Source organism: Anas acuta, chromosome 1 (genome assembly GCF_963932015.1).
Source record: "Anas acuta chromosome 1, bAnaAcu1.1, whole genome shotgun sequence".
Lineage (NCBI taxonomy): Eukaryota > Metazoa > Chordata > Aves > Anseriformes > Anatidae > Anas > Anas acuta.
The window spans coordinates 122,002,944-122,029,997 of NC_088979.1; the positions used below are offsets into that span (position 1 = coordinate 122,002,944).

The window sequence follows — 27,054 nt, forward strand, 5'->3', positions numbered from 1 at the left end:
GCTGTAACCCTAATCCTTTTTTTTTTTGACACATTTTTTTAATCACCTCCTCTTGTGTGAAGGCAGCTCAAGTCCCAAGACTACAATTCATGGAATAGCACCTTGTTTTCCATCCAGATAATTCAGGCAATTGAATTCCTGTCTGTTTTGGAAAATTTGTTACCCCAGATGGAGCTATTTATTATCCATATCTTAACCACATCCATATAGATAAAGGACTGAAAATGCCAGTAAGCAAAACATGATCCTCAGAAAACAGCTTTTTTTTTTTTTTTTTTTAAAAAAAAAGAAATTAAATTAATACAGCAAGCTTGATTTGCTTAGTAGTTTCTGAAAGTATGAAGTTTAATGACAAGTCAGTCATTGCAAGAGTGTCTTTAGGAAGACTTTCAAAAATCCATTTTATAAACTCCTTTTGATTAAATTACTTTTTAATTTTGCTTCTTCCAATGTTTTCTAATTTGAAAACTAATAAATTAGGCAAAGAAAGTTAACTAACTCATTGACAAACTGCAAGCCAAATAGCATTCAGACAAAGGGGGAAGAAATGCTTACAGAAGTGTGCTAATAAAACCATTCCAGTATGAGCTCACTGCATTTTCTGTAATGCAAATGACGTGTTAATGTATCTTCAGCTGAAGAAGATAAAATTTAGGCCCAACTGCTACTGTATTTATGGTTTCCAGAAAGGTTTTGGCTTAGATGCTTTTAGCATCTAAGATAAGAAAATGCAGAGCCCACATCAAAAATAAAATTCTAAACTACTAGAAAGGCTGTCTGTGTGTTCTGGAACATCTGTCTTATAAATGATTCTGGATTTATGGGAACAGCAAAAGTGACACAAAAATTAACAATCATCTAGAAACTATTACCAGGTGATAAAGTCATAATTAGAAGCCCTTGGAAAACAAGCCTTCCACCTCAGGTTTTAAGCTAAGCCTCAGTTTTTGTGATGGTGCCAGCATTAGGGAAATGCACCAGTATCTCAATACATTCATGACCTTTAGCTGATAGGAAAATTTAGATCAGCGTAAGGATTTTTGAAGTCCTCATTTTCATTAGCTGATACGTGGCTGACACACACATCTGATGCTTTGTTAGGTGGTTCTGTTTTCATGTGCTGAAATTTATGCTGTGTGACTTTTATAGTTCACTGGAAGTCTGAGGAAAGACAAACAAATCTGTTTTATTTGTAATATGCCAGAAATAAGTTCTTAAATAATTATACAAAATTGGAAAGTTTAAAATTCTCCATGGCAGCCATTGTGATGCACATTTATTAGACAGCATGACCGTTTAATAAAAAAGCAGTAGTACTGACCTACAGATGGCTAATGAGCAGAAACAGCTGACCAATAAGCTTGGACAGAAGTAATTCTCTACCAAGAAGCAGGATAGGTGACATGAAGGACTCTGAGGCAACTGACCTTTAAAATCATTTGCGAACATGATATATCCTTTCAGGTTTGTCTAAATATCCATGTGAACACTGCAAATTAGGTATAAGCAAGCGCTCACATTTAGTGACGGCACTATCAAGCATGATAAGTGGAGCATGATCAGTTTCAGATGATACTTTCCAGAGTGCTGAATTTAGGAATAAAGGCTATTATAGGCTCTCAACCCCTAAGGAAATTTCACCTACTCTTTTACTATGGTTGCCCTGAAAAATAAGAACTCATTGTCTGAGGGTAACAAAGACAGAATAGGTTGTTGTGACTGATGGAAAGTGTCTTTAGAAGTCTTGAGAATGATGGGAAATTCCAGAAGACTGTCAGAGTAAGGAAGGTTTCTTTCCTGCTGAAAACAAAATCAGATCTCCAGCACTGGGAGATGTGCTCTCAGGATTTCATCCAGGCACAAAGACAGGTGCAAAGGTTATATAATATCCTGATGTGAAAGTCCCACAAGTGCTCAAGCAGTACATCACAAGGTGATGAGAAGCTTACTCCTAAGTCAAAAGTTAGATTTCGGTCATGCTAGAGAAAACAATTCAGAACTTAAAAGTTTGTTTAACTTAAACATCATTAAAAGTCAACCAAGAAATAAAAAAGATGCATAAAGCTGACAAACAATCTGGGGATTTTTGACATCTTAACTTCAAGAAAGGAATATGGTAGATATAAAATGAGAAAAACAAGAAGAACAGAGAGAATTATAGAGGTTCCAGAAAATGATTCAGTAACGCAATTTAACCAATCCATGGGGAGAAACTATAGATTACGTGGCATACCATTCTACATTAGGGATGGATAGTGTATATGAATAGCCTAAGCCAGAGTTTTTCTGGTTAGAATTTTTTCGAGCACTTATAATACAAATGCCCACAGGGGAACATAGGCATAAGCAAATGATTGTAGAAAAACTGCAAACCGTCATAGCATACCAGCCAGTCAGAAGTGATGCAGTAAAGCTCAACATGGCAAGGATTATTCTAATGTAGAACAGGTTGCTTATGGTATATGTGAAAAAAACCTGAACATCACCAGCTGACAAGTAGGTGTTTAGACACGTCTCATGCCAAAATACATGAATTTTCATAGTCAACTACATTGTGGATGCTATCTTTGCTCAAGTTTAAGAATTTCTTTTTTAGTAGTTTTAATTATTCAAATACATTTTTCAAATGAATTGAGTGTATAGTTGAATGGTTTACTACGGTACACACAAAGATGCATTCAATTAAATGTTTTGATATTTTAAGAGCTGAAAAATGCTGGGATCATTTTCTGATCAGAGGAGGGTTTCACTTTTATTCATATGATGGTTTCAGTGGCCTTTCAAATGTAATGGAAACAAAAAGTTCTTGGTAAAAGCAGACGCTATTTTCACTGTGGTTTTTTGAAGCAATTGCTTCCAGTTGGTGAATGTGTTTATTGAAAGGCTGAGAGAAATCCCTCATTATGACTGCACAACTGTAGCCTAGAGTCCAACTCCTAACATAAAATGAAAGTTCCATAATCACCTATATGAGTTAACAAAAATATTATTTCTTGGAAAACCAAGAAGACTCCTCAGCAAATCACATTTTCTTTGGCTCAAATTAACTGGCTGATTTTGCTGGACTACTTAATAACAATACTTTCAAGTTTCTCATTGCACTGCTCTATTTTCACAGTAAGTAAAAAATGCATGGAGACCTCCCTCCATTTTGAAATCTGAATCACAGAATATTCTTGACAATGTAATCTCATCTCAAGCCTTGCTGAAAATTCCCCACCATGTAGTAACAGCTGCTAAGAAAGGCAAAATTGCATGCAACAAATTATTGAATAAGGGGTGTATGGAAAGAAAAAAAAAAAAAAAAGAAGAAAAATAATTCCCCCTATGGTTCTCAAATATCCTCTTCTATTTGCTTACTTTACCTGCTGTCTTCCCTGTAGGTCCATAATAGCTCAGGGACAGCTGGATTCCATTTTCTAAGGTGGCTGAAAAAGATCCAAACTTGCTCACAGCTTTCTTTTGATTCTTCATTTTTCCTTTAAAAAAAAAATAAATTAATTTTACAGATAGCAACACATACAAGAACCACCTGACCTGCAAACCAATGACTGGTGCAAACAGTGGCACCTTAAGGTGGATGACTAACCCATAAAATAAATAAATACAGGATGGGAAATGCTTTATAAGGGTGATACCTGTGGTGCATTGCCTGTCATTCCACTCATACGGTAGTGTATGAAAGTCAGTTTTGTATAATGTACCTGTGGCCTTCCATTTACAAATAGCATTCTAATTAGCTATGTCTGTAAGAACAGGTTTAATAGCAACAATGAGTGAAAAGTCTTTTTTAATTTAAACAGCGGAAGAAACAAGTTCTAGAGTCAGGTTTTCTGTTTCTCTCCCGTACTGGCTGACAAGAATGTTAAACTGCTCATTTCTATCACATGGTGGACTGCTGTTTACACAGAAATGAAGCCTCCCACTGGTGCCAAATGACTACGAGTTGCTTCAGATGTTAACACACTGTGATTGAAAGTACCATCTGACAGACCCCAGACTGACACAGGACCACTTTCAGAAGGGCAGACAAGAAATATCTCATCTGTGGAAGGGATGCAAATTTTCTATTCATCCAACCTACTACTATGTCAATGGTGGCAGCTGCTGCCAAAGAGAGGAGTAGGAACAGGATGCTTTCTAACACTGAAGAATAAAAGAACTAACACATCTACTGAAAGTCATACTTTTCCAACACTCTTCAGCTCTCCATGAGCAATCCCACAGTGCTTTTAGCAAATATATACACATATTGTTACAAAACACTTTCCTTCCTGGAACTACCCTCGGCTGGGTTCAGGAAGGATTTGGATTCAATACTCGTGTAAGTTAGCAACATGGCAACCAGCAACAGATACTGCTGAACTGCAGAAAGGATCTGTTTCCACACCAAATGTCTTGAGGAGGCAATAATTCTACAGCCATATGATCTGCAAAAGGAGATCCAGTTCAAAGGGGAAACTCTTCCCTTTCCAGGGAAATTTATTCTGGGCATAATATACACAATTCAGTTTGCATTCTCTTAGGCTTTCCCAGGCCACATTAAGATCAGGAGTCTACTACTAAAGAAGAGAATTCTTCTCTTAAGGAATAGTGAATCTGTTCAGTGATTTCCTTGCCTCAGAGAGTGCTTTGCACCTGTTGTCCTGCACTATGCTTACTTCTATACCATGATATGATCTCTACATGATGCTTAAGTCAGAAAACTGGATTATTATTTAGTCCTGTGTCTTTTAATGACTGGGTCCTCCTCCGATCTCAGATACAAAGAGCTGTCTCCCCACATAAATTAACATTCCATACAACACAGTCCACAAGGGTGAGGACAGAGGCAGAAGTACACAGTCTTTGCCATCTCCTGACTCAGAGGGTACAAAGACCAAAGACTCTTTCAACTCCAACTTGTTGGAGCTGTTCTTGATCTGCAGGTTTCCAAGATTCCCCAACAGATTATTTCAATTGTAAGTCTGTCTACTGAAAAAAATATTTCTACGTCTTCTTTGGACTTCTGATCTGGACAGTGAATTGTAAAAGAGATGGTACTGGCCAGAAAAATGCACATTCACTTTTTTTTTTTTTTTTTTTTTAATGAATGTTACTAATAGCTAAGCATTTCACTTACACCTTATGGTGGAAAAAAAACCTTACATTCACAGAGATTCTGATGTATTTGTAATTTTGAATGACGTCTAATAACATAAATTCCTGCCCACATTCTTCATTTGAAATTACGCATCTATTTGGAGCAACACTGATCTTATTCACCCTCCGTAATTAGGAATTTATTTCATGTTAGCTGATAAGGTTTGCACCCAACTATTAAATATGTCAAACTATTAATTCTTTATATCAGTGATGTCAAACCACTAACCTGATGTACTTTTATGTTCATCATTATTTTCTTGCACTTCAATTTCTGTTAAGATTTTCTTGGGATCTGTGATATGAATGAAGAAATTGTGGTTGTCCTTTATCACTTTCAACTTCACCAAGGTTAGACCTGCAACGCAATGGAATACTATTACTTCTCCCACCAGGCTTCAGAACTGACCTCTGTCCCCAAAAAGCTTGCACATGCAACAACAAGGTACACGAAAAAGAAAATTGCTCAGAACTGGATTCAATTGCTTACTATTGGCAAAGATGACAAAATTAAAGTTATCTGAGTTTAGATTGTGTGACTAAAAATTCAGAAAACTTCCTGACAATGAGATCTGAAAGGCTGCAAAATAACTCTGTTACTTAGAAATGTTGCATTTGACCGCACATAGTATTGGGACACGCATTCTTGGAATATCTTGCAGTGGTTGCCGTTGAGGATATAAATATGAACAGATTTTTCATTTCTAATTTTTGATACTTTATCTACCAATTGCTAACCTACTATAGCAAAATGTAAACTTTAGCAGTAATAGAGTCTAATATGGAATTATATGGTATGCTCACTATGTCTTTAACTGAATTTCTACTGCTGAGATGTCAAAAAAGCATGTATGGATAAAGAAACCATGTCATCAGTTATTAACAGAGTTAAAGGAAAGCATAAAGAGCAGAAGACTCACCTTTTACAAACTCTATCTTCTCTACTTGAATCTGTCCTCCATCAGATGGGAAAAGATAGTGATTGATTCCCGATACTTGAATGAGACTCTCCCCCATGTTGTAGCCAAGAAACTGGAAAAACAAATTTTAGACTATGGGTAAATGAGAAAGGCAGAAGTTGTGAAAGAGGTAAATGAAGGACAGATCATTACAACAGTATTTTTCTGAACATTTTTTTTTAGACATTTAACTACTGTTATTATTACTTTAGCAAATATATTGCATGTTATTTGTATATCCAAATAGTACCTTGGTTACTAACTGAAGTAACTTGTTCTACAAGAGTGCAGAATCTGGTCATTCAGTGGTATGGAGCCACCAGTGGAAATGAAGAGTAGCAGTCTGGTGGCTTAACATATAATGAGAGGGAAAGAAAAATTCTGGACAAGTGCAAAGAGACAAAGTCCAATGCCATGAGATTTGTACATCATGAACAGGACAGGTAAAGATCCAGATTTTCAGCCTCTAAGATTTTGGATTTCAGACACTGTAAACCTGATTCTTAGATTGCTCTGCCTTCTAACCAACCACAAATTGGAAAAACTTAGTTAAGCATACTCAGGCAAGTTCAGACTAGGAAGTTACATCTCTCTGTTTGAAGCTCATACTCAAGCAAGTTTAGACTAAAATATATTGACACAAGCAAGTCACTTCATTTGCAGTGCACAACCATTGTCTACATCTGTAAAATGGGATTTTGTGTCACAAAGGAACTCTATTGTACCTTATTTACATTCCTTAATTTGAAAGAGATGTGGATAATGAAAGTAGAAGCTGGGTACAGAAGTACTTCCTTGAATATGGATCTCCTGTTTTCATAGCTTTAGCCCCAGAAAAGTTCAAGGAGAAGTAGGATATTAACTGTCATTTCCTGGTATTGAAATAATGAATAGCTTTTGGGACATCTAGTCTAGTATCTATGAAGATTTGCTTTGCAAGTCTATAGTTTCATGGTGTGTAGTGAGAAGGAAATGACAGGATGATGGTCTTGGATGCAAGGCTTAATGTAAAAAAGCAAATATAAATCAGTGCAAACTGTCTAAAAATTGTTTGGATACAATAATGAAGAGTTCCCCTGGTAAGGAATATCCCTCTGTTAGTGTAACAGGCAGAACATCTTGTATTAACTCACTCCAAGAACATGAAATTCGAAAGAGGAAATGGAAGAAACAGTGAATTCCTTTCATTTGATTTCCAACGTGGACAGCCAAAACTTCAGTTAGGTCTAGCAATGCCCAAGTAAGTGAATTGTAACAGGTCTCTATGTGGTGCAACAGTATGATTCCTTACCTTATACACTTTCTCAGGATGTGTTTCTGGGATGCTGGGATCCTCCTCAGGTTCAGGGGCTTTTGCTGCCTCATCTTCAAGTTTCTCTTTGGAAGATTTCTTATTGGAACCTTCACTTTCTACACATATTGCTGTCTCCTGTCTTTTCTTTTTACCACTCAAATTTTCTTTTTTTGCTTTTTTTTCTTCCTTAAGTCGTTCTTCCTCTTGTAATCGATTCTGTTCCTCCTTCCAAGCCTAAATTAAATTTTAGAGTTCAAATTACTGTGGTTCTCTTTCTATTTCACAGTATTTCATACATGCATGCTGAAAAGAGTATCGGTAAAAAAACTCAAAAGAACATTGGTTCTTTTGGTCTTCTAAATTACTCACATTTTTCAAACTTGTCTATAGTTTTACAATATTACATACTCTATTTTGCATAAAATAACTGACTCATTCAAGTCACAGGATCAGTCATTCTTGACATTAGGAGACATATAGAACTACTATTTGTATCTTACACATTCAGTCATAAGTGAATTATTCGTTTTGTTGTTCACTTGTCCACAATGTTTATGACAACATCAGAATGTATCACTGCATTAATTTATTCCCAAAGTGTAACTGTGAGATAAACTGATCTCATTCTTTTACAGAAAGAAGATTGAGGTATCAAGACCAGAATTACCAAGTTGTATCAGAAAGACAACATGAGATATCTGACATTTTCCAGTATACTAAAGCACTGAAATCACTGTGGAAGAAACAGTAAGCATTCACAAGTATAAGATAGGCATTAGCCTAACTTGAGCTATACCTGCTCAAGTTGTGTATCCAGGAATTGGCTAACACCATTTCATATCTACATTCCAGTGTTAGTACTTGAAGTGCAGAGCACTACACATTACTACACATTGTAAGAAAGATGAGATATAGTCAAATAAAAATAAAAAAAATAAGGGGAGTACATTAGTTAAGCTAGATCTGTGTAGTGTAATGGATAGGGCCAAGTCTATATAAGTCTATAAGAACAAAAGCTTATATTTCTGACAAATCAGTGTTATGTAACCCATTTCAGAAAAATACATATTTTTGCCTCACCTTAAGAGAGCCTTCTCTGATAAAAGGATTTTTTTCATTGCTGGATTGAGATTCTGGAATAGTCTCCATTATGCTCTCAGGTCTTGATGTGCTGTCTTTAAGACAAGAAAGGGGAATAAGTACAGTCATAAACATGTAAAAATTGAATAATTAAAAAAAAAAAGGAATGGAAAAATAAATAAAAAGTAGTGTGAGTAAATAAATATACATATTAGTAAATAGTAAAATACGCAACTATAAAAGTAGACTAAAGCAAATGTTAAATTATTTAACTATGAAAAAAATTAACTCTATCCTAGCCAAAAGCAGGACACATAGCTAGATGGGTACAAGTTATGATATAAAAGTTGAAAGCGTCCTTTTGGTTTCCAAACTATTTACAGAAGCATTAAGTAGGTTAAGAAATTACAATCCTATTTTTGGAAATGGTAATTTGTAGTTCTAGAAGATTTCAAGTATATTCTCAAAGCAAGTGAATAAAGCAAAGACTAAATAACAAATCATTGTTAATTCAATTTAAATACACAAATAGAGAATTTGGACAAGAGTTCTCTTTTGTGAAAAAGTATTTTCAGATTCTGTTGCCTGCTCAAAATTTATTATATAAATGGCTTACAATTTTCACTATCCAAAATGTTGCTTGTAACTAAAGTTTGCTCTCCAGGCTAGTCAATTCCAGTTTTAGCTTCTAGTTCACAGCTTCTCACATGCTGCCCTTTTAAAAATGATTTTTTCTGAACGGTGATGCCAACTTCAACTACTGATCATCTTTACATATGGTCAGTCATCTAAACAGAGATTCTATTTGTTTGTAATCCTTAGAGTAACTCCATTAAATAACTACAAGTACTGTAAATGTATATTTACATTAAGAGCCTCAGTATGCAGAATGAAGGATGATGCAGAATATTTAAACACGTTAATTTAATTAATTTTGAAACATGTTTATGTCTATATAGATGACAAGACAAGGTTAACTTATGAAAAATATATGGGATTCTACTCTGAATAGCTTTGAGTCTCAATACTTAATATGAAGAATAAATTTTCTACAATAAAACAGAAAGATACCCACTTGCGGCGCTCTTAGGGAAGCCGTTTTTTTTGACAGCACATTCAGAAAATTCAGAAGGTCCTTCTGCAGTGCCTTCTGCCAGTTTAAGAGCCTCTACTTCCCTAGCTATCTTCTCTTCTTGGTATTTGACTTCTTCTTCTTTCACCCAGTCTTCAATCGAGTTGGCTACCAGCTCAAGATAGTTCCTGAAAAGCACAATATTTATCTATTTCCACTCATATGATTTCAGGTCAAACAAAATCACTTGGCTTCTCAGTTTTTTATACGAATATTATTCAGTAACTGTTGAGAGAAGGATTGTGTTTGACAGGGTTTCTTTTCATTTTTCTTTTTTCTTTTTAAAAGAAGGTGGTATTTTTGCTTGGATGATATTTTCTTAATCTCTTTTATGTTTGGGATTTTAGTTCTCTTTTCTGCAAAGAGATACTAGAAACTTGTTTTCTAAAGAATGCCTGCCATCAATGAAAACCCATAAATCAGAAAACATATAGACATTCAGTTTAAGAAATGTTGAGACCAATTCTGCTCTTCACTATTCAGTCAATATTGAACAGTCACTTGGATGACTTATTTTCTTAGTAGCTCTTGATTTATATTGTCTTTTAGCATACACTTCATTTGTTTTTTTTTTTTTTTCATCAACTAAGGAGGTGTTATTCTATTTAATTTCTAGCTCTTCTCTATCAGTATGACTGGAAAGGCATTTGGAAATTGTCACCTAAAACCAGATTAGTGAATCAATGCACTGTAGCCTGGCATAAATTAAGAATATTGATAATTAACAGCTGAAGTCAGCACTGAATGATAAACTGATCCAGAGTTTGCAGCTGGCATCTGTACTTGCATTATCTCATCTTCCAGTGGTATCTGAAACAACTACTAAAATAGTTCATTGTGGACAACTGCTTAGAAGGTAGGATGAAGGCTGAAAGTCATATATGCAGTTGCCACTCTTTATTTGGAGGGTTACCATAATTCTTCAATGTAAGACTCTTCACATGTGCAAAAGTAAAAGGGGCTAGTATAGAGTGCACAAGATTCAGTTGTTTCATCTTCATGTTTTTCATTTATAAATTCAATATGATTCAACTGTGTTCAAATGCTCTGTATGTATCTGCAGTTTTTGTTTGTGAACATGTAGGCAGCACAAACAATTCTTGACCTCATGACAGTTTCAAATTTGCTACTGTAGCATTACACTGTATGGTCAAGAGATTTAATAAGTATGCTATCTACACAGGCAGGAGATGTACACAGTTCGTATACACCTTAAAGATACCCTAGCCTCTCCTACCTCCTGCAATGTGTGTGGAGCCTGCTTTGAGGTACTTGCATGGAGAAACTGTTTATCAAGTATTCAGTAGGGACAAGACAACTCTGTATCTGAAGAAAAGTGAATGAGGTAGAAAAACAAAGATGTTGAAAACAAAAGGCAAAACTAGTCTGATCTACAGTTGCCAGTACTGGAATAACTTGAAGATGAATATATGTTATAAATAAAAATGAGATTATTCGCATGGAAAATATTCTAGGGCAATGAAACAGTCATTCAAAGTCAAAAATACACATTCTATTAATATGTATTCTGATGTCACTACTGCCAATGTCTGACTCAGAATCATTTCTCAGAAAGGATTATTTTTTCCAGTAACTTGTGTAATGTGTTTACTATGAAACAGTAAACAAATGTCATTAAGATTGAATTTGAGAAAAAGAATAGTTATGATAATGTTGGAATTCAATTGGCTTCCTGATAGAGTGGTCAGTTCTATCCAAAATCAAAACGTCTTGTACATATGTATCATTGTAGGCATACACACCTATGCCTTTGGACCCTGCTTGTAAGTAGCATCCACTGGATTTCACAGGTAGCCTCCTACTGCCTACCCTTTGAAAGGCACAATTCCTACACTTTTGGATGTTCTGCATGATGAACTATAGGATTTGATATCCATAGTGAAGAAGGAAACGTTAACTGGCATCTCTAGGAGCAAAACCAACTCTAAATCAAGTTGCTGCAACATAAGAAGTTTAATTTCTGTCTTGCATTAGAATTTACCATAACAGGACCCACTAGTAGTCATTTCTCAAATAAGCAGGTAACAGAAGTATATTCTGGAGAGCAGCTATGAAAAAAACCAACAAAGTGGGAATCTGGTCTGTAAGATGTCACAATAAAAAAGCATCAAGTAAACAAACACCATAACAAAGAGATAGTCAAGTACCCTTCCTGTGGTGAAAGTGTGACTCTTAAATATAACTCCAAATTTAGGATAATAGTAATTTTAATAAAATGTAAATTAATGAATAGTTATTAAACTCATCAGGAGCCAATAGTTAAGTCTAAGTATAATGCATAATTATTAATATAATTAATATAATTATTAACACAAGCAGTACATTCATATAAATTATAGAATATAAATTAATATAATATTAATATAATTAATACAATGTAATACTTAGTATAATTAAACTATAAATATAAATTAAAAATACTTTTATAATATAAGCATAAAGGTAAAATACCACTATCACCGAAACTACATTAATAAGTAGGGTTTATGTACGTGTGTGTGGCAACTCAAGATCTGAAAGCTAATGCAGGCAACAGCATGAAGCACTCCAGGTATTTAAAGGCTGTCTTTCACAGAAGTGTTATGTTGCTTGGATACATACACTAGCAAATATTTATGACACTTTGTCTAGAAATCTGAAATGATCTTTAGAAAAAGGTTGAATAAGGTCAGAAAACGTGCTCATTATTTTGCAGAGAAAAGGCAGGTATAGATGCCACATAACTGGACCAAATGAGAGCCTATAGCTCCTCATAGATACCAAGTAAGACAGAGAGCACTCATGGTGAATATTTCTCCAAAAGAACAGTAAAACCAAACCTTCTGGTTAGCTCTTACGCCAGTTTCTTTAGAAATGCCTTTCTGCTTTGAAACAGAACGCTGTGAAGTGTCAGTGAACAAAGCTGGCATGCCCCATGCAGAAGCTATATTTAATGTCTAAGCCTTGTTTTCAGTATATCTGGAAGAATAATAATAAGAAAATATATAGCTAGAAAAGCCTCAACAGAATTATAATTCATTTGCCAGAGAGCATGCGTCATTCCTTGTTTGGATGCAAAATCATTTAACTTTTGTTTTGCAGGATTCAAGAGCTCTTCCCATCTTGCAACTAGCCTTGAATTGACTATTTCAATGCCCTTTCAACACGAGCTGCCAAATTGTTTTAGGACCCCACAGATGAAGAGTTATTTTTTCAAGGATAATTGCTTCCTGAGGAGGTCTTGGTCATCATTATCTGCTTCTACGGTTAACACAACAGTAGGCCATTAGGATGAGGTTATTCATGTAAACACCAAGTAACGTTAGATATATTAGGGAATGTAACCTGGTCTCCAGTGTCATTTCAGAAAAGGATGGGTCTCTGATGGTATCAGATCTGCTTACCCTGTGCAGACATCTCAGACACAGGCAGCTAAACTGGCATCAGGTGTTTATGTTTAGGAACTTGAACCAGAGCATAGGGTATAGGAAAAATATCTAAAGAAGGGTAGGAATAGTTGGTAAAGTAAACAGGTCAAGGATCCACCAGTATTATTTTGTGCAATGGACTTCATTTGGCACTACTGACTATCTGTCTGTGTCTATCTGAATGTAGGACCTGCATTTACTTTAACATACAATCTTTCATTATCTTTGGGGTACATTGCAACTGTTAAATACACGGGAGAAAAAAAAAAATTGTCCAGACAGACCAGACATTTACTGGATTTAATGGAACAACCACAAAACAGCCATCATTTTCTCCAAGAAATTTCCAGTTTCTGCTGGTAAATCTCTCCTGACTCGGGTCTCAGTCACTGCTAATCACAACAGCCTCTTTTCATAGCAAATAATTTAAGTGCAAATGACTAGAAAGCTGAGACTGACACATAGAGTTCCTTGACTGAGAGCAAATATATGAAACATGATACAAAATATGTTTTGAGGAAGACATATTTTGCCTATTTAGCATTCAAGCCTATTAAATATATAGGTACGCACAAAAAATTATGTTAAGATTCCAGTATTCTGGTAAATAGGACACCTCACTCAGAAAGCGATGCTTGCTGACAGATCTGTGAAAAAAAGCTTGTCCATTGGATAAGTTGCTTGTAACTCTAGTTGATAAATCAAATCTAATTAAATCACAATGTACCACTGTGATGAAGTTAAAGCTAGCTCAGATATCTCTCCATGACATCATAGCCTTTTTACAAATCAGTACATGGACACATGTGGACACATATTCTACCTGTGATCAATAAGTTGGAATAGCAGTTGGATATACATCATCGTGTATACTGCTGCTTCAGTACAAAAATGCATTCCAAAATAAACAGGTCCACTGTCAAAAGCTTGAATAATAGCACAGCAAGTACTTTGATACTTCTTACTGGTGAGCAGAAAGTGGCAAACAAGAAGAATGTGATATTGTTAGAAAAAAAAATAATCTAATATTGACAAAGGGCCTCTAGCTTTTCTTGAAAAATTTTCCATGACAATGCATGATTTATGTAAACATAGTTAAAAAAAAAAAAAGATAATTTTTAGACCGTTTCCTTTTTGACATCCTCCACCTCAGCATCATTTTCTTGATGTGCATATCCATAATATGACTTCATGTGTATGCATTATTGTATTTTTATAGCATGTGATAAGCAGTTACATACACAGTTACTGCAGGGTTCTCCTCTGAATAGCTTTGTCTCATCTAATTACTTTGATATAGTACTGCTCTCCGCCTGCATGACTTGCTTTCTCATAAATATAGTTACATCATGGTATCTTTTCATTACAAAGCTTTGTTCCAAGCATGGCCATGCAGGCTTTAATTGAAAATGACTGTGAATGAGATATAAATAATAAAATTACCTGAATCCAACATTAGAGTGTAATGCAACATCCCAGGTCTCTTTGCATGAACGATACTGATTCATAGGACTGTGAAGAACCATTAGTAAAGAGTTATCTTGGGTATGATAAAAGCAATCAATACATCTGTACTCTTGGGTTGCAGTATACAGAACCTGAAAAACAAAGAAACAAAGGTACATCCTCCCTATATAAAGTAGTATGTGCAGATGGTACACAGCAGAGCTTTTAGCTGGTACTTCTGAGGTACACTGGAACTTCACTCTTCCATCAGGATGTACGCAAAGCACTTGGATTCTAGCAATCTGAAGTGTTCAGGTATGTGGAAACTGAACTCCATTACTATCCATATTGAGAATAGGTACTCAGTATCCTCCACTTCTGAGACTGACTGTGAATGAAAAATATCAGCTAAAGAATAAAATTATTGTTTATATCTATTTAAGATTTAAAACCAAGTGTTTAAATAGATAATGAATAACAGCAGAACTATTGTGTAGCAGGTAGAGAAAAACAAACTAACTTCTGTTAAGTTAGTTTGGTATCCAATTTGCTAAGTTATGACCTATATGTCTCTGAGATTTACTGTGTCCTTTATTATTTCACTCTGTTCTGGACAGTCCATCACTTTCAGTGTTTACGTTGTCTGCAGGCTGTAACTTATTTTTTAGTAATAGCCAGAAGAAAGTTTTCTTTGAAACCATCATTTTTACAGAACTATTGAACTGAAGTAAAACTGAAGTAATACTATAACAATAAGTATGATTTAAATATGAAAATCTCATTACCAGCTGGTTGTAAGAATTGTGCTTAGATGTGACATTTAGTATAGGAAATAAAGAAATATTATTACCAAAATATTGTTGTTTTCTGTTGCAGTTATTTTAAATCAGTATTTTTTGGCTAGATTCATTAATTATTGACAGTTCAGTTAGTATTAGCTATTTACCTTGCATAAGAAGGAATTCCTGAAATCTGTGACCAGACACGCAGTGATGCTAAAGTGGTGCTGAAACAGCAGCCTTTCCTCAATGCTTGTATAGCATGTGTGAGGATCAAAAACGAATTGAAGCATGTGAAGCTCAAGGCAGCTCAGAGCTTATACCTCTCCCAAGAGAATGTCTATCACCTTATAACATCTATACCTGAGCTTATTTTTCATATTTGTTTTTCTGTCTCACCGCAAGAAGAATTTTGGTCTTTAGCTTGCAAGATTTCTATAGATGAACCTTGTAGCCCTGAGAGGGTAAAGCATGATTATGACAAAATTTTCTATTTGCCCATAAAACATATGCTGAATGTGTACTTGCAAAGTATGCTGCTACATACAGTGGACTAATGAATCCCATAACTGTCATGGAGGATTCCCTCTAAGAGTAAGATTTTTTTTTTTCCCCATCATGCATTTAGTTAAAAGACTCATACGAAAAAGAACAGCTGCAGTGCCACCAAACCACAAAATAAAAAACAAGTACAAACTTCAGTTTCTTATTTGAAATTTAAAGCAGCTGAAGAACAATTTGTTTTGGTGAAAATGTATCAGGAATAAAACTGAACCAATTCCACTACTAATTCTTTGTGAAGCATTCTGAGGCATGACTGTATCTATAACGCTGTCAGTTCACAGATACCTGAAGAAGAACACGGGGTTGAAAATACTCGGCAAAACTCCAGTCTGTCAGACAACGCTTCTGAATCTTTTTTATTTCTTCTAAGTTTAGTTCTAGGCCATTATTTTCCAGACTCACCTCAAAATACAGCAAAACAAAATAATGAATATCAACATTTCAGTATCAATTGTATTAAGTTAACTGTAATCTGTTGTCTTAGTAGACAGCATCCCATGTTGCATCACAGTTAATTGCATAATGCTGCACATGTGTAGAGCCGTATGGCAATATTTAATAAAAAACACAATTGCTCCCAAAGGTTTGTGCTTTTGTTTTTTCTTTATGGCAAACATAATTCAACTATTTTTATTATTAGGTTATATGTTTTTGAGTGCTGTAAGTAATTATGAATATTTAGACAGGTCCTATGAAGTAATCTTAAAATTGCTATATTTATCCAGGGCTGTATGGCAGGCAGGTGTTTTTAAAGAAGCCAAACTACACAGTCTATTAGTTTGACAGTTTGGCAATTTCTCTCAAATTCTCATCCAAGTATTTGACCCCTGGTATTCAATGAAACCAGTGTTGCCATTAGTAGCTTCACCAAACCCCATCACCATAGAATTCAAAGCAAGTGATTGCACAGTACTTAAAAGTTATGTCACTATTTTCTAAACATCACAAAATTGACATTCTCATGCAGCATTGCAAAGGAATCCACATCAACATTTCCCAGCATTGAACATTTTCTGTTGTCTCATACTATAGAGCACAGTTTAGTCCGCTCATCAATCACACTTGCCAGATCAGAAGAAAAAAGATCCATTTCTTTGTTCAAAACAGGATCAGCCAGACAATCTCTTCCATCCTTATCATCTGTTTCTGCATGTCCTGAAAATTGAAAGCAGAATTTTAAAATTGCTCCAGAAATTCCAGCCCTCAACACTAAGATCAGAGTTCTGCAATTTCTTTCAGTCTCCTCAGTGAGACTGCCATCAAGTTGAAGCTTTCTTTTACGACACTAGTAAGCTAAATACATGATATACCTCTCCCACACTTTGAAACCCATGTACAACAAGCGCCAAACTGTTCAGTAAAAAAAAAAAAAAAAAAAAAAAGAACTCTTTATAAGTTCCACTCAAATTTTCCTCTTGATCTGTCCTGTGATGGCCTTGCACGGTCAAAAAGATTAAAAATACTCTAAGTGTCCTCAAGATTCTAACATGAAGAACCATTTTTCTGCTTACTACCTGAGAAACTACAGATATTCCTTTGCACAGATTACATAAATAAGAGGTAAAATAAATTACTTTGATATTAGAATTTTTGAAAAATGTGTTTTTTAAACTTTTGAGAATCATTGGATTTATAGAGTTCTATTAGCTACTGACAGATCACATCTGTCAAGGATCTAACTAGTAATTCTGATGACTGATAAACTATCAGTATTAAAATGGGCACCTGATGTGAATAGAGATTTTTAAGGAGATTTTTACTTCTATATTCTCATTTTGTCTCTTTCTGAAATAATTTCATTTCAATAGAATTCTTTATGCCCTGGGTTAGGGCACAAGTCACTAATATTTGATCGAAATTCATACATACAAGAAAAATTCTATTCCTGAGAGAAAATACTTCTGGAAGTATTTGTTCATAAATGGTTCATGAACAGCTCATCTTCCAGAATGGTTCTCTACATTTATCTAAACGTATCTTTAGGCTATGATTCTCTGGAAATTACATCTGTTTACTGACTGCCTTTAGAAGACTAAAGAAATCCAAGAGCAATTTTCTCTTCTTGGTATCTGTTTTTGTGCTGCAGAAGTGTTAAAATGTTGACAGCTGTGTTTGCAACTACAATATTTAGTATTGTGTTTAGCAAAAAAGGAAAATAAACACCAAAAATGTTCTCAAACTTCAGAAAAGAGGCAGATAAGAAGGATTCATTTTGTCCGCACCAACATTGTAAGGAAAGGATCCCATCTAAGCTGATTGCTTAAATAACCCTTCTCTCTCCCCTGGTCACAAAAAAGGCCTAGATAATTAGCCTTGGCTAGATGCTTACTTTTAGACAGATAAAGTTAGGCCAGGTATAACACATTCATTCTGTATATACAGTTTTTGTAGAATTTCTCTTTTGCAGAACTCTCAGGTTCATGCTTTCCTGTATCTTTGCTGCAAAAGCAAGTTTTAACATAAACCTGAACATACACTTCATTTTAAATAAGTTGCAAGCTCCACTAGCTTGGAACTTGGTGCTGTCAGTTCTACCATATGTTAGCCTTATTTGCTGGTCTTACTTTCTTTGACACAAAATAAATATGGTTCTTCTTCTAAATTGGGCCTAAAATTTTGAATATAAAAACTCCATGCTGAATTTACTTGCATGTGAAAGAAGAGGAACTCCTGGCAGATAAAAATGCAGTAAAAGATATGTATACGTGTAATTACCAAGAATAAAACCTTTTTTTTTTTTTTTAAAAACCTTTCAGCTTTTTATATCATCTTCTAGAGTCCTCATGTGTAAGGTATATATATTTTCCACTCCTCTTACTTGTTCACTGGTAATCATCTAATTAACCTTATATATCATATTGATTTTACCTTGTTGATGCTAAGGTAGTAAAAATTCAGCTGCCATTATAACTTATAAGAACTTGCATTCAGAAAGGTATTAAAGCATGTTTTCAGCTATTTTGTCTCTAAAATGTATTTGATGTCACAAGCAATTAAACAGTTTTACAGTACATATTTTTCTACACATACCATTTCAAAGAGTTGCTTAAATCATTTGTTTAATGTTGTCATACAAAAATATCTAGTATATCAGTATTCCTATGTTGATAGTCAATGTGCACACTATGCAATATTTAATATTTGGTGATTTGTACCAGGAAGAAAAATCACTGCCTTGTAACAGCAAACGATATGGTAAAATAAATAGCAGATTTAAATTCTTCAGGAGTAACATAAATAGAGAGGTTTTTACCAGAGCCTCTTGGTGATTTCTCATTAAGCTTCGTTTCCATAAGGAAGAGTTGTCTCAGCTGTCTTGCAAACCTGGCTGGGTTATCCCAGGGGATATAAGACACTTCAGAATCACCTCCAACCATAGATCCAGAGCTCTCCAGGAGACCAGAGTCACTCAGCCCAGTCAGCCTCAGGCTTTCAAAAGTAAACACTCTGAAGGCTCTTTCTACTTCAGCCCAACTCAGAAGTTCTATAAAAGAATTACAATCATTAACTGAAAATGTTCTTATGGCTCAGCAGAAGATAAATAGAAGACTATGCAAGCATATTGTTCTTGGCAACTCTGCAAAAGCCAAGAACAATTTCCTTAATGGTATTGGATCAAATTATGTCAGCTACTTTTTACACTGCATTCAAAGTTGAATGTTTCCAAATTGCAAAATGATATGCCTGACTATTAATCCATCTTAAATGAAGTGCTTCCTACATCTGAATACGTACTGGCTCATTAACTTTATACAAATTATGTTGATTTTAAAGTACTGTGTAAGCTTTACCAAACCAGTTAACAACTAGTTATTTTCAGCTTTAGCTCATGAAAAGGCTTCTATTATCATTATATATATATATATTTTAATCTGTAGCTTTTCAAACAAAGAACCAAGTGATTTTTTTTTCCTCTTCAGACAACATGTTACACAAAATTTGCATAGAAGCATGCAAGGTGCAAAGGCAATAACAAATGCTATTTATGGTTATTTGCATTGGTGTCCATACACATTGATAATTATGACAGGGACTGAACTTTAAGACAGGTAGTTCTGTCCCCAAATCATACACAGTATATCTTCAATTTGAAACATTTTCTCTTTGGAGGAGTTAAACATTGAATATCTTGAAAATGTTGGCTATCTTGAGCAAAGTTAACAGTTGGGAGAATTTGGTAGTATAGTATGGTCCAGTGAAAACCATCAAATTTGATATCCACCGGCTGGCAAGCTACAGCAATACAGAATACCTTAATAGGTAAGACACACCTTCTAAAAAAAACATACTGACAACTAGAAACAATGCAGCTAGTGTAAACTAATCCAACACATGGGATTTTGGGAATGAATAGCTGGGAAAGTAACTTCAAATACTGTGCCTTATATGATGACATAACTGTAACGAAACAGATTTGAATGTTTATATTTCTTAGTAGTCATAGAGTAAACTTTCAAAACTGCCTAAGGGTATTTATGCAATCTTTGGGATTGTTTCACAGTGTACATCACAGTGGTATGCACATTATAAGAAAAAGTTACAGCATAAGTGATTATAGTTGAAGTAGTGAAGGTATTCTGCTGGTTTGATACAGATTATTGTAGAAGTCATTTCATTATTAATTCCAGCAGGTTACAGAGAATATATTTTTAAAACCAGTTAGTGTTCAATTAAAGTTTTCTGAGATACATGTGCTCTTCCTCCAGAAGAATGTTGGTAAATAAACATGCAGTGCATGTCATTGTCTCCCAAAATGCATTCTGTATCCTAAGATCAAAATAGCAATTTGTACAATTTTTTTTTCCCTTTCTCAGATGTAACTGTTTCTCTCTTATTAAACATGAATAAGTAATAAGAGAGTTCTGAGAAGCTTCCAGCTCTTAGTTATACAATAATTAATACACATATTGGCTTGCCCAAGAAACATGAAACCGAGGTCTAAAGTTAGCCTAACTTGTATGGTAGGCCAAGGCATGATCAAGAATACAAAAAATGGGAAGTTCTTCAAAGGTTTTAGGTAGCTGACAAAACTCATCCCCAAATTCCATCTATTCAACAGAATCATCAGCCAGAAGAAAAGATTAAATTATATCAATGAAAAAGAAAATCAGTTCACCACTAGTGAAATAATGCATGAGCTCATGAACGCTGGCTAAGCGTTTAGTGTTGTTTACAGTCGAAGGAAGGGTGAAATGGATAAGTTCCCTAAGAGGCAATTTATCCATCATTTCATGTTCAATCTTTTCTGGATTTAAGTTGTCTTGGACCTGGAACAAAAAAACAAAGTACAAGAGTTAAAGTAAACTTTAACACTAGTGGATTTCTAAAAATTGTTAGAATAAATACATCCTTTTATAGAAAAAAATGTTAACTGTGCTTAAGTCAGTTGGATATATACTTAAATTTTGAGCATGTGCTCACAGTACGTTATTGAATCATGGTGTCAGATATTTTGGACAGGAAAAAGAACATGCATAAGAGAAGAACTGACAGAAGACATAAAAACAGCTAGATGTTAGAAGATATTTGTCTGTGTTAGATAGTCTCAAAAATTCTGGAATACTAGAGTAAATCAACAGAGTTCTGTATCTCTCATCTACACCAAAAGCTAAACATTCTTGTTATTAATGCAAACACTGAAATCAATATAATGCTAATATAATGCTCTGTGTTTCTGACGTGTCCTCCGTCAGCAGCAGTAACCCATTGCTTCTTAAGCAGACTAAAAACGTATTAGTGTGTCTATCTCAGTAGGAAAAATCTAGGCTATGCAGTTCTCCTTTGTAAAAAACCACTCTACCCTTTCTAGTGCATTGAGTACTTGCTGTCTGTGGACTTTAGAACTGATTATATATGATTGTTAGCACTATACCTTCAGCAGGTGCAATTGCTGAGCCAGAGTATCATGGTAATTAAATAAGAGAGGGTACTTGGGGGTTACAGTTTCTTCACTGTACTTAGGAGCAAAGTAGTCATAGAGATTCTGTTAAAAAAAGAAAGATGCATTGAACACCGATAATAATACTTAATTGTCATTTTAGGTAACAAATAAAAGACAACACAAACCTTTTTTTCACTGTCAGAAAGTGGAAGAGAAGGAAGGACCGAGGCTATATGATCTGCAATGGTATGATGTAGTCCATCTGCCCGGCGCTCTGGCACCACCAGACTAGGTGGTGTAAGGTCTTCTTCACTTGCAATAACCTAGTAAATATGATATATGATAGCTTTCACTACTAGTATGACTACTGCATAACATCCTGAAAACTAGCAGACAGATCCTGAGATAAGCTAAGTTTATAAGGTAAACACATATCCGTATGTTTTGTAAAGAAAGAAAACCTTTTTTTTTTTTTTTTTTTTTACAAATACCAAAAATGCAATTCTGCATGTTAGTTTCTGCCCCAATCAGAATATAGAAAACAGATAAATGTGTTCTTTTATTACTCACTTTTCAAAGGATAAGAAGAAAAATATATCCGACTTGAAATGTTAAGAATTGTAATGATGAACAGAGATTTTGACTGCATTTCAGATGTTGGACCTTATCTTGAGGTTTTTTGCCTGAGTCTATTCTTGAAGTAAATAAACTAATTGAACTGATATATTATTTTGAAAAGAAGGAAGATTTTCAAATAACACAGAGCTTTACTATCTTGTAAATTGTGTCTGAACTCAACAGAAATCAGACCTTTCTAGTGTTAGCAGAGATATCCACGAATTCTAGTGTTAAGTTTGCCGTAAGACCTTTGCACTGAGTAAACCAGTAAAAGTTTAGTACTGCTGGTGCAAGATGTGAAAAACTGTTACTGACTTAGCTACAAAATGACAAGCTTTTCCTCATTTGATTATATTGGATCTATAGTCTTGGAAATATGATTTTGGGATAATACTGTATGTACAGAGTAAGCGTGTACAACATGAAAAGAAAATAAGTAAGCCACTTCTGAGTTATGATTCCTTTATATTAAACCTCCATGGTCAGTGCCTCTATGCATAGTCTCTTAGCTCTGTATGAGAGAGATGGATTTATTAATCTTTGATCAGTTCATTATAACAGGTCTAAGCTGAATTAACCACAGGAATTAAAAAAAAAATAATATTCCCACCTGTTCCAGCATGCAGCTCAGCATTAAGGGCACAGAAAAGTATTCCTCAGGAATCTGATTCAGCAAGTCATTGTAATATCTCATATCCATAGAAGCAGCCAAAACCGGAAATTCTGCCTCTGTTGTAAAAACAACAACAACAAAAAAAGAATGTATTAGGATGGATTTATTAAAAAATTACAATTTGTGTTACTGACCAGTTCAACTCTTAAACAATTTTTCTAAAAAAGACTGATAAAGTCCAGGACTGTATATCTCTCATATCCAAGTGTGATTAGTAACAGGTAGAAAAAGTGATTCTCTGAAGAACTTATTTATCACCATTGCAGTTTCCACAGACTTTCACGTTTTCACTAAGAAACTACTCTCACAACATCAAATCAGATTTGGCTTACTGAACAAACAATTTCAGAGATTTGTGCTGTCAGATGAAGGAACAGCAAGATTAACAGTGAACAGCTACAGGGCAAGTGCTTTAATCCTTTAATCATACCCTGTGACAAAATTACTGTTGGCAGATTTTCTTCTGCTTGCCCTTTTTTCTTTGAAGGTGTACCTTGTGGTGTTGGTTGTATCTAAAAGAGCAAAGATAAAGACAAAAAAATCAGAAACAAATGAGGATTGCCCAATGTAAATTGGTGGGAAAAAACAATTTCCTTTATCTTTTGCTATTTACCCTCTGTCTAAACTTTTAAATGGTTCTTACTATGGGAGTCAAATCCTATCTGACTCTGAAAGGAACAAGCAATGTTGTTTTATGAATGCTTTAAATGAACATTCAGTAGCACTGCTATGGATGGAGTAATCCAATTTTTTCCCCAGCACTAGTACACATCCTACAAGCTTCTTTCTTGTGCCCACTTAAGCTTTTGTCCACCATGAACAAAGTAAAGGAACTGATCTGGCACAGAACTAATCATCTTTTTTGGATAGTTGATCTGTAACAAGACATAGTACCTCTGCAAGCACAGTGATTTTTCTAGGCACATAAAGGTGTCACCAGAAGTTATTTAAGCCATTTTTACACCCATGACACTTTGCTTTGCTTTTTTTTTTTTTTTTTCTCCAAGTTTTGAAGTTTTAAATGCTGAAGACAAAAATCCCAATTTCATTCACAAAAAATTACACGTGGAGTGATGGTCCAAGCTGATTATTTTTAGTGCAGAATTAAAGGCAGATAATTCTATCCTATAGCTAATTATTTTCCACAAAAAGTGTGGTAAAGCAAAAAGGATCCTTGCCTCAGTTGCAGGTGGTTGTGTTGATTTGCTCTCTGATAATTCAGGCACATTAATAAACTTGGTGTTTTCCAAGTAGTTACAATGCTGTCTTCTCCAATCCAGGGAGTCATACATTAAACAAGCAATACTTTCAAACAGCGCAGTGCCAAGTGCAAGCTACAACAGAAAATAAGATAAAAAGGATGAAGTTTGCATGCAAAAGTGTTATGTAACTTAAGACACAGAAGTCCTTAGTTCTCTAACCAGCAGATACACAACTGTTTATAAATTTTCCAAGGGTATTTTTGTTTACTAATTCAAAATGTTTTATAAAGTAAGTCTAAGAAAACAAGGCATCCTCATCTTTATATGCCTAAATGCTGCCATACCACAGTATGGACTGAGTGTTGTATACAACTGCTGCAGTTGTATACAGCTTAAATAATCTTAACAGTAACCATTCAAGGTCTGTTGTCTTGCAATTGAAATGTAGGTTATTTTTTGGATGGGAAGAAAAAGGCAACGGAACATAAAATACTTCTATCATCTGTGTATGTCTCTACTGGTGATCAACCTGCAGCATATGTGCAATGTCAGCCATTCTCCTGCCCTAGAAGGATAAAAAAATATAAATAATCCAACTAATTAATGCCATCTCATAATATTTTCTCTCTTTCTTTCTATTTCTATGTTAAAACAAAGAAGGCCTCAAGAACAGAATTCCATAGCTGCGCAAACAAAGGAATGTCATCATATCACCCAAACATCCAAAGGGAGAAAACTGTATCTACTGAAATCTAACATAGGAAGAGACAAGTTTACAGAGGTGGTGTACTGTGGTTTTCACCAAGGTTTTGGAGGAATAGAAAAGTTAACAGCAACCGCTATTTTAAAATTGAAATGCTTTTGTACTGATACCAAACCCTGTTCAGACCACGTGCCACACTCAGGTTTAAGTGGCTTTAGTGGCCATATCCTTCTTCTCTCCACAGCCTAAACATGTAATGATGGTGTCTAGTAAATATCAGATGTCTCAATTTTAAGTATCCTAAAATGAAGCACGGTGAAGAAACACAACTGTCATTAAGTTCCTAACTCACACTAAAAGCATTAAGTGACCCTTAAGAAGTACCAAGCATTTGCTTTCTCTAAATCTGGCCCTCCTTATTGCTCTTCAAAACAAGCACCCAAATCACTGATCAGATACGGAATACTTGTTTCAGTTTTCGTAACGTTTGAACCTTTGAGGAGGTGTTTGGGAGAGGAGCCATATTTGTGAAAACAGAATTTTCAGAGTTAATATTTGTGCACCTTTGTTCTTCTAATTCAATGATCTTTTGCAAAACTTTCCATTCATAGGTTACAAGAAATCACTGGAGCATATGAAAATTTCAATTTGAAAGTCTTGGAGTGTTTTTCATGCACAGTCTTTTAAACAAAACAAGAATGAAGTGTGACCAGCAGGTCAAAGGAGGAGATTCTCCCCCTTTACTGCTCTTATGAGACCCCACCCAGACTAGTATGTCCAACACTGAAGCCACCAAGATAAGAATGACATAGACATGTTGGAGCAAGTCCATAAGAGAGCCACAAGGATGATCAGAGGGCTGGAGCACCTCTCCTATGAAGACAGGCAATGAGAATTGGGGATGTTAAATCTAGAGAAGAGAAGGCTCCAGACAGACTTTATAGTGGCCTTCCAGTACTTAAAGAGGGCCTACAGGAATGCTGGAGAGTTACTCTTTTATCATGGAGTATAGTGATAGACAAGGAGTAATGACTTTAAACTAAGAGAGTTTTGACTTAGATTCAATATTAGGAAAAAATTCTTCACTGTAAGAGTGGTGAGGCACTGGAACAGGTTACCCAGAGAAGCTGTGGATGCCCCATTGCTGGAAGTGTTCAAGGCCAGGCTGGATGGTGTTTTGGGCACCCTGGTCTAGCAGAAGGTGTTCCTGCCCATGGCAGTGGGGTTGGGACCGGATGATCTTTAAGGTTCCTTCCAAATCAAGCCGATCTATGATTATATGATTCTAATTTTTACAGAGTTAAAAATAGTGCAACCTGGCACTGCTTAATGGGACAGATACAAAGGCTAGTATAATTAGTTTTATGAATTTACTTCCCTGCTTTCTACTCATCTCAGAACAGAATCAGATTCTTGTTGAAAGTTCTCTGAGTCTAGCCACCAGTGACTCTTGAACAAAGGAAAACATTTCTGAAAGCATTTTCCATTATAAATATCTAAAATATTTTAAAAGGACGTGACCATCTGTATATAACAATATCATTTTTTGTAACAATGCCTAACAGTTTGTCAAAAAAGTTCTCCTTCTGTATCTCTTGATCTTTCCAGATGCAGCAAGATAGGACTCAAAGACTCGCCTGGAAGCCCACCAGAACAGATTTACTCTATCCACCTATGATTTCATGACTTGCATTCTTCCCATCTGCTTCTTTAAAGACTTACAAATGTTCCTACTTCTTTAGAGCTCTGCTGAATTCTGATACAGAAGAATGTGAAATTACAACTACAATCTGCTGGAACAATTTCAGTGACAGATAATTATTCTTTTATTTCAGTAAAGATGTGCTTGCAGGATATTTATGGGCTGCAACAGGCCCCTAGAAAAGGTGATTACTGGGAAGATAGACAGGATTAAAGAACTTCTTTCTCAAAATTGGCTTCATATTTTAAGATTAGATCAAGAATATAATGGTGAATAATGTTGTCAGTAGCAAGTCTACACATTTCCACAACTGAGGCATTTTTAGTGAATGCCTTGGAAACCACTATGGATTTAGCCCAATTCAGTTCTGATCCCTTCAGGATCAAGGGTACTTCCTAGCTCACCAAATTGTTTATATACAGGATTTAATGTACTATAAAAAAGTGTTAGG

The 27,054-nt window shown here is 35.1% G+C and overlaps 1 protein-coding gene across 1 annotated transcript in view; it reads right to left on the reverse strand.

The window, feature by feature from the left end:
- The window catches only part of SPAG17 (sperm associated antigen 17), a 105,272-nt gene that overhangs the window by 40,708 nt on the left and 37,510 nt on the right, over nucleotides 1–27,054 (reverse strand). The window contains exons 8-23 of the mRNA XM_068698742.1: nucleotides 24,175–24,330; nucleotides 23,427–23,508; nucleotides 22,934–23,052; nucleotides 21,891–22,028; nucleotides 21,697–21,807; nucleotides 20,941–21,091; nucleotides 19,078–19,308; nucleotides 16,891–16,979; nucleotides 16,110–16,226; nucleotides 14,479–14,633; nucleotides 9,551–9,735; nucleotides 8,476–8,570; nucleotides 7,393–7,629; nucleotides 6,063–6,174; nucleotides 5,372–5,500; nucleotides 3,366–3,479 (exon numbers count right to left, since the gene is read on the reverse strand). Of these exons, the coding sequence (XP_068554843.1) occupies nucleotides 3,366–3,479; nucleotides 5,372–5,500; nucleotides 6,063–6,174; nucleotides 7,393–7,629; nucleotides 8,476–8,570; nucleotides 9,551–9,735; nucleotides 14,479–14,633; nucleotides 16,110–16,226; nucleotides 16,891–16,979; nucleotides 19,078–19,308; nucleotides 20,941–21,091; nucleotides 21,697–21,807; nucleotides 21,891–22,028; nucleotides 22,934–23,052; nucleotides 23,427–23,508; nucleotides 24,175–24,330 (2,221 nt within the window). The remainder of the gene's footprint in view (nucleotides 1–3,365; nucleotides 3,480–5,371; nucleotides 5,501–6,062; nucleotides 6,175–7,392; nucleotides 7,630–8,475; nucleotides 8,571–9,550; nucleotides 9,736–14,478; nucleotides 14,634–16,109; nucleotides 16,227–16,890; nucleotides 16,980–19,077; nucleotides 19,309–20,940; nucleotides 21,092–21,696; nucleotides 21,808–21,890; nucleotides 22,029–22,933; nucleotides 23,053–23,426; nucleotides 23,509–24,174; nucleotides 24,331–27,054) is intronic.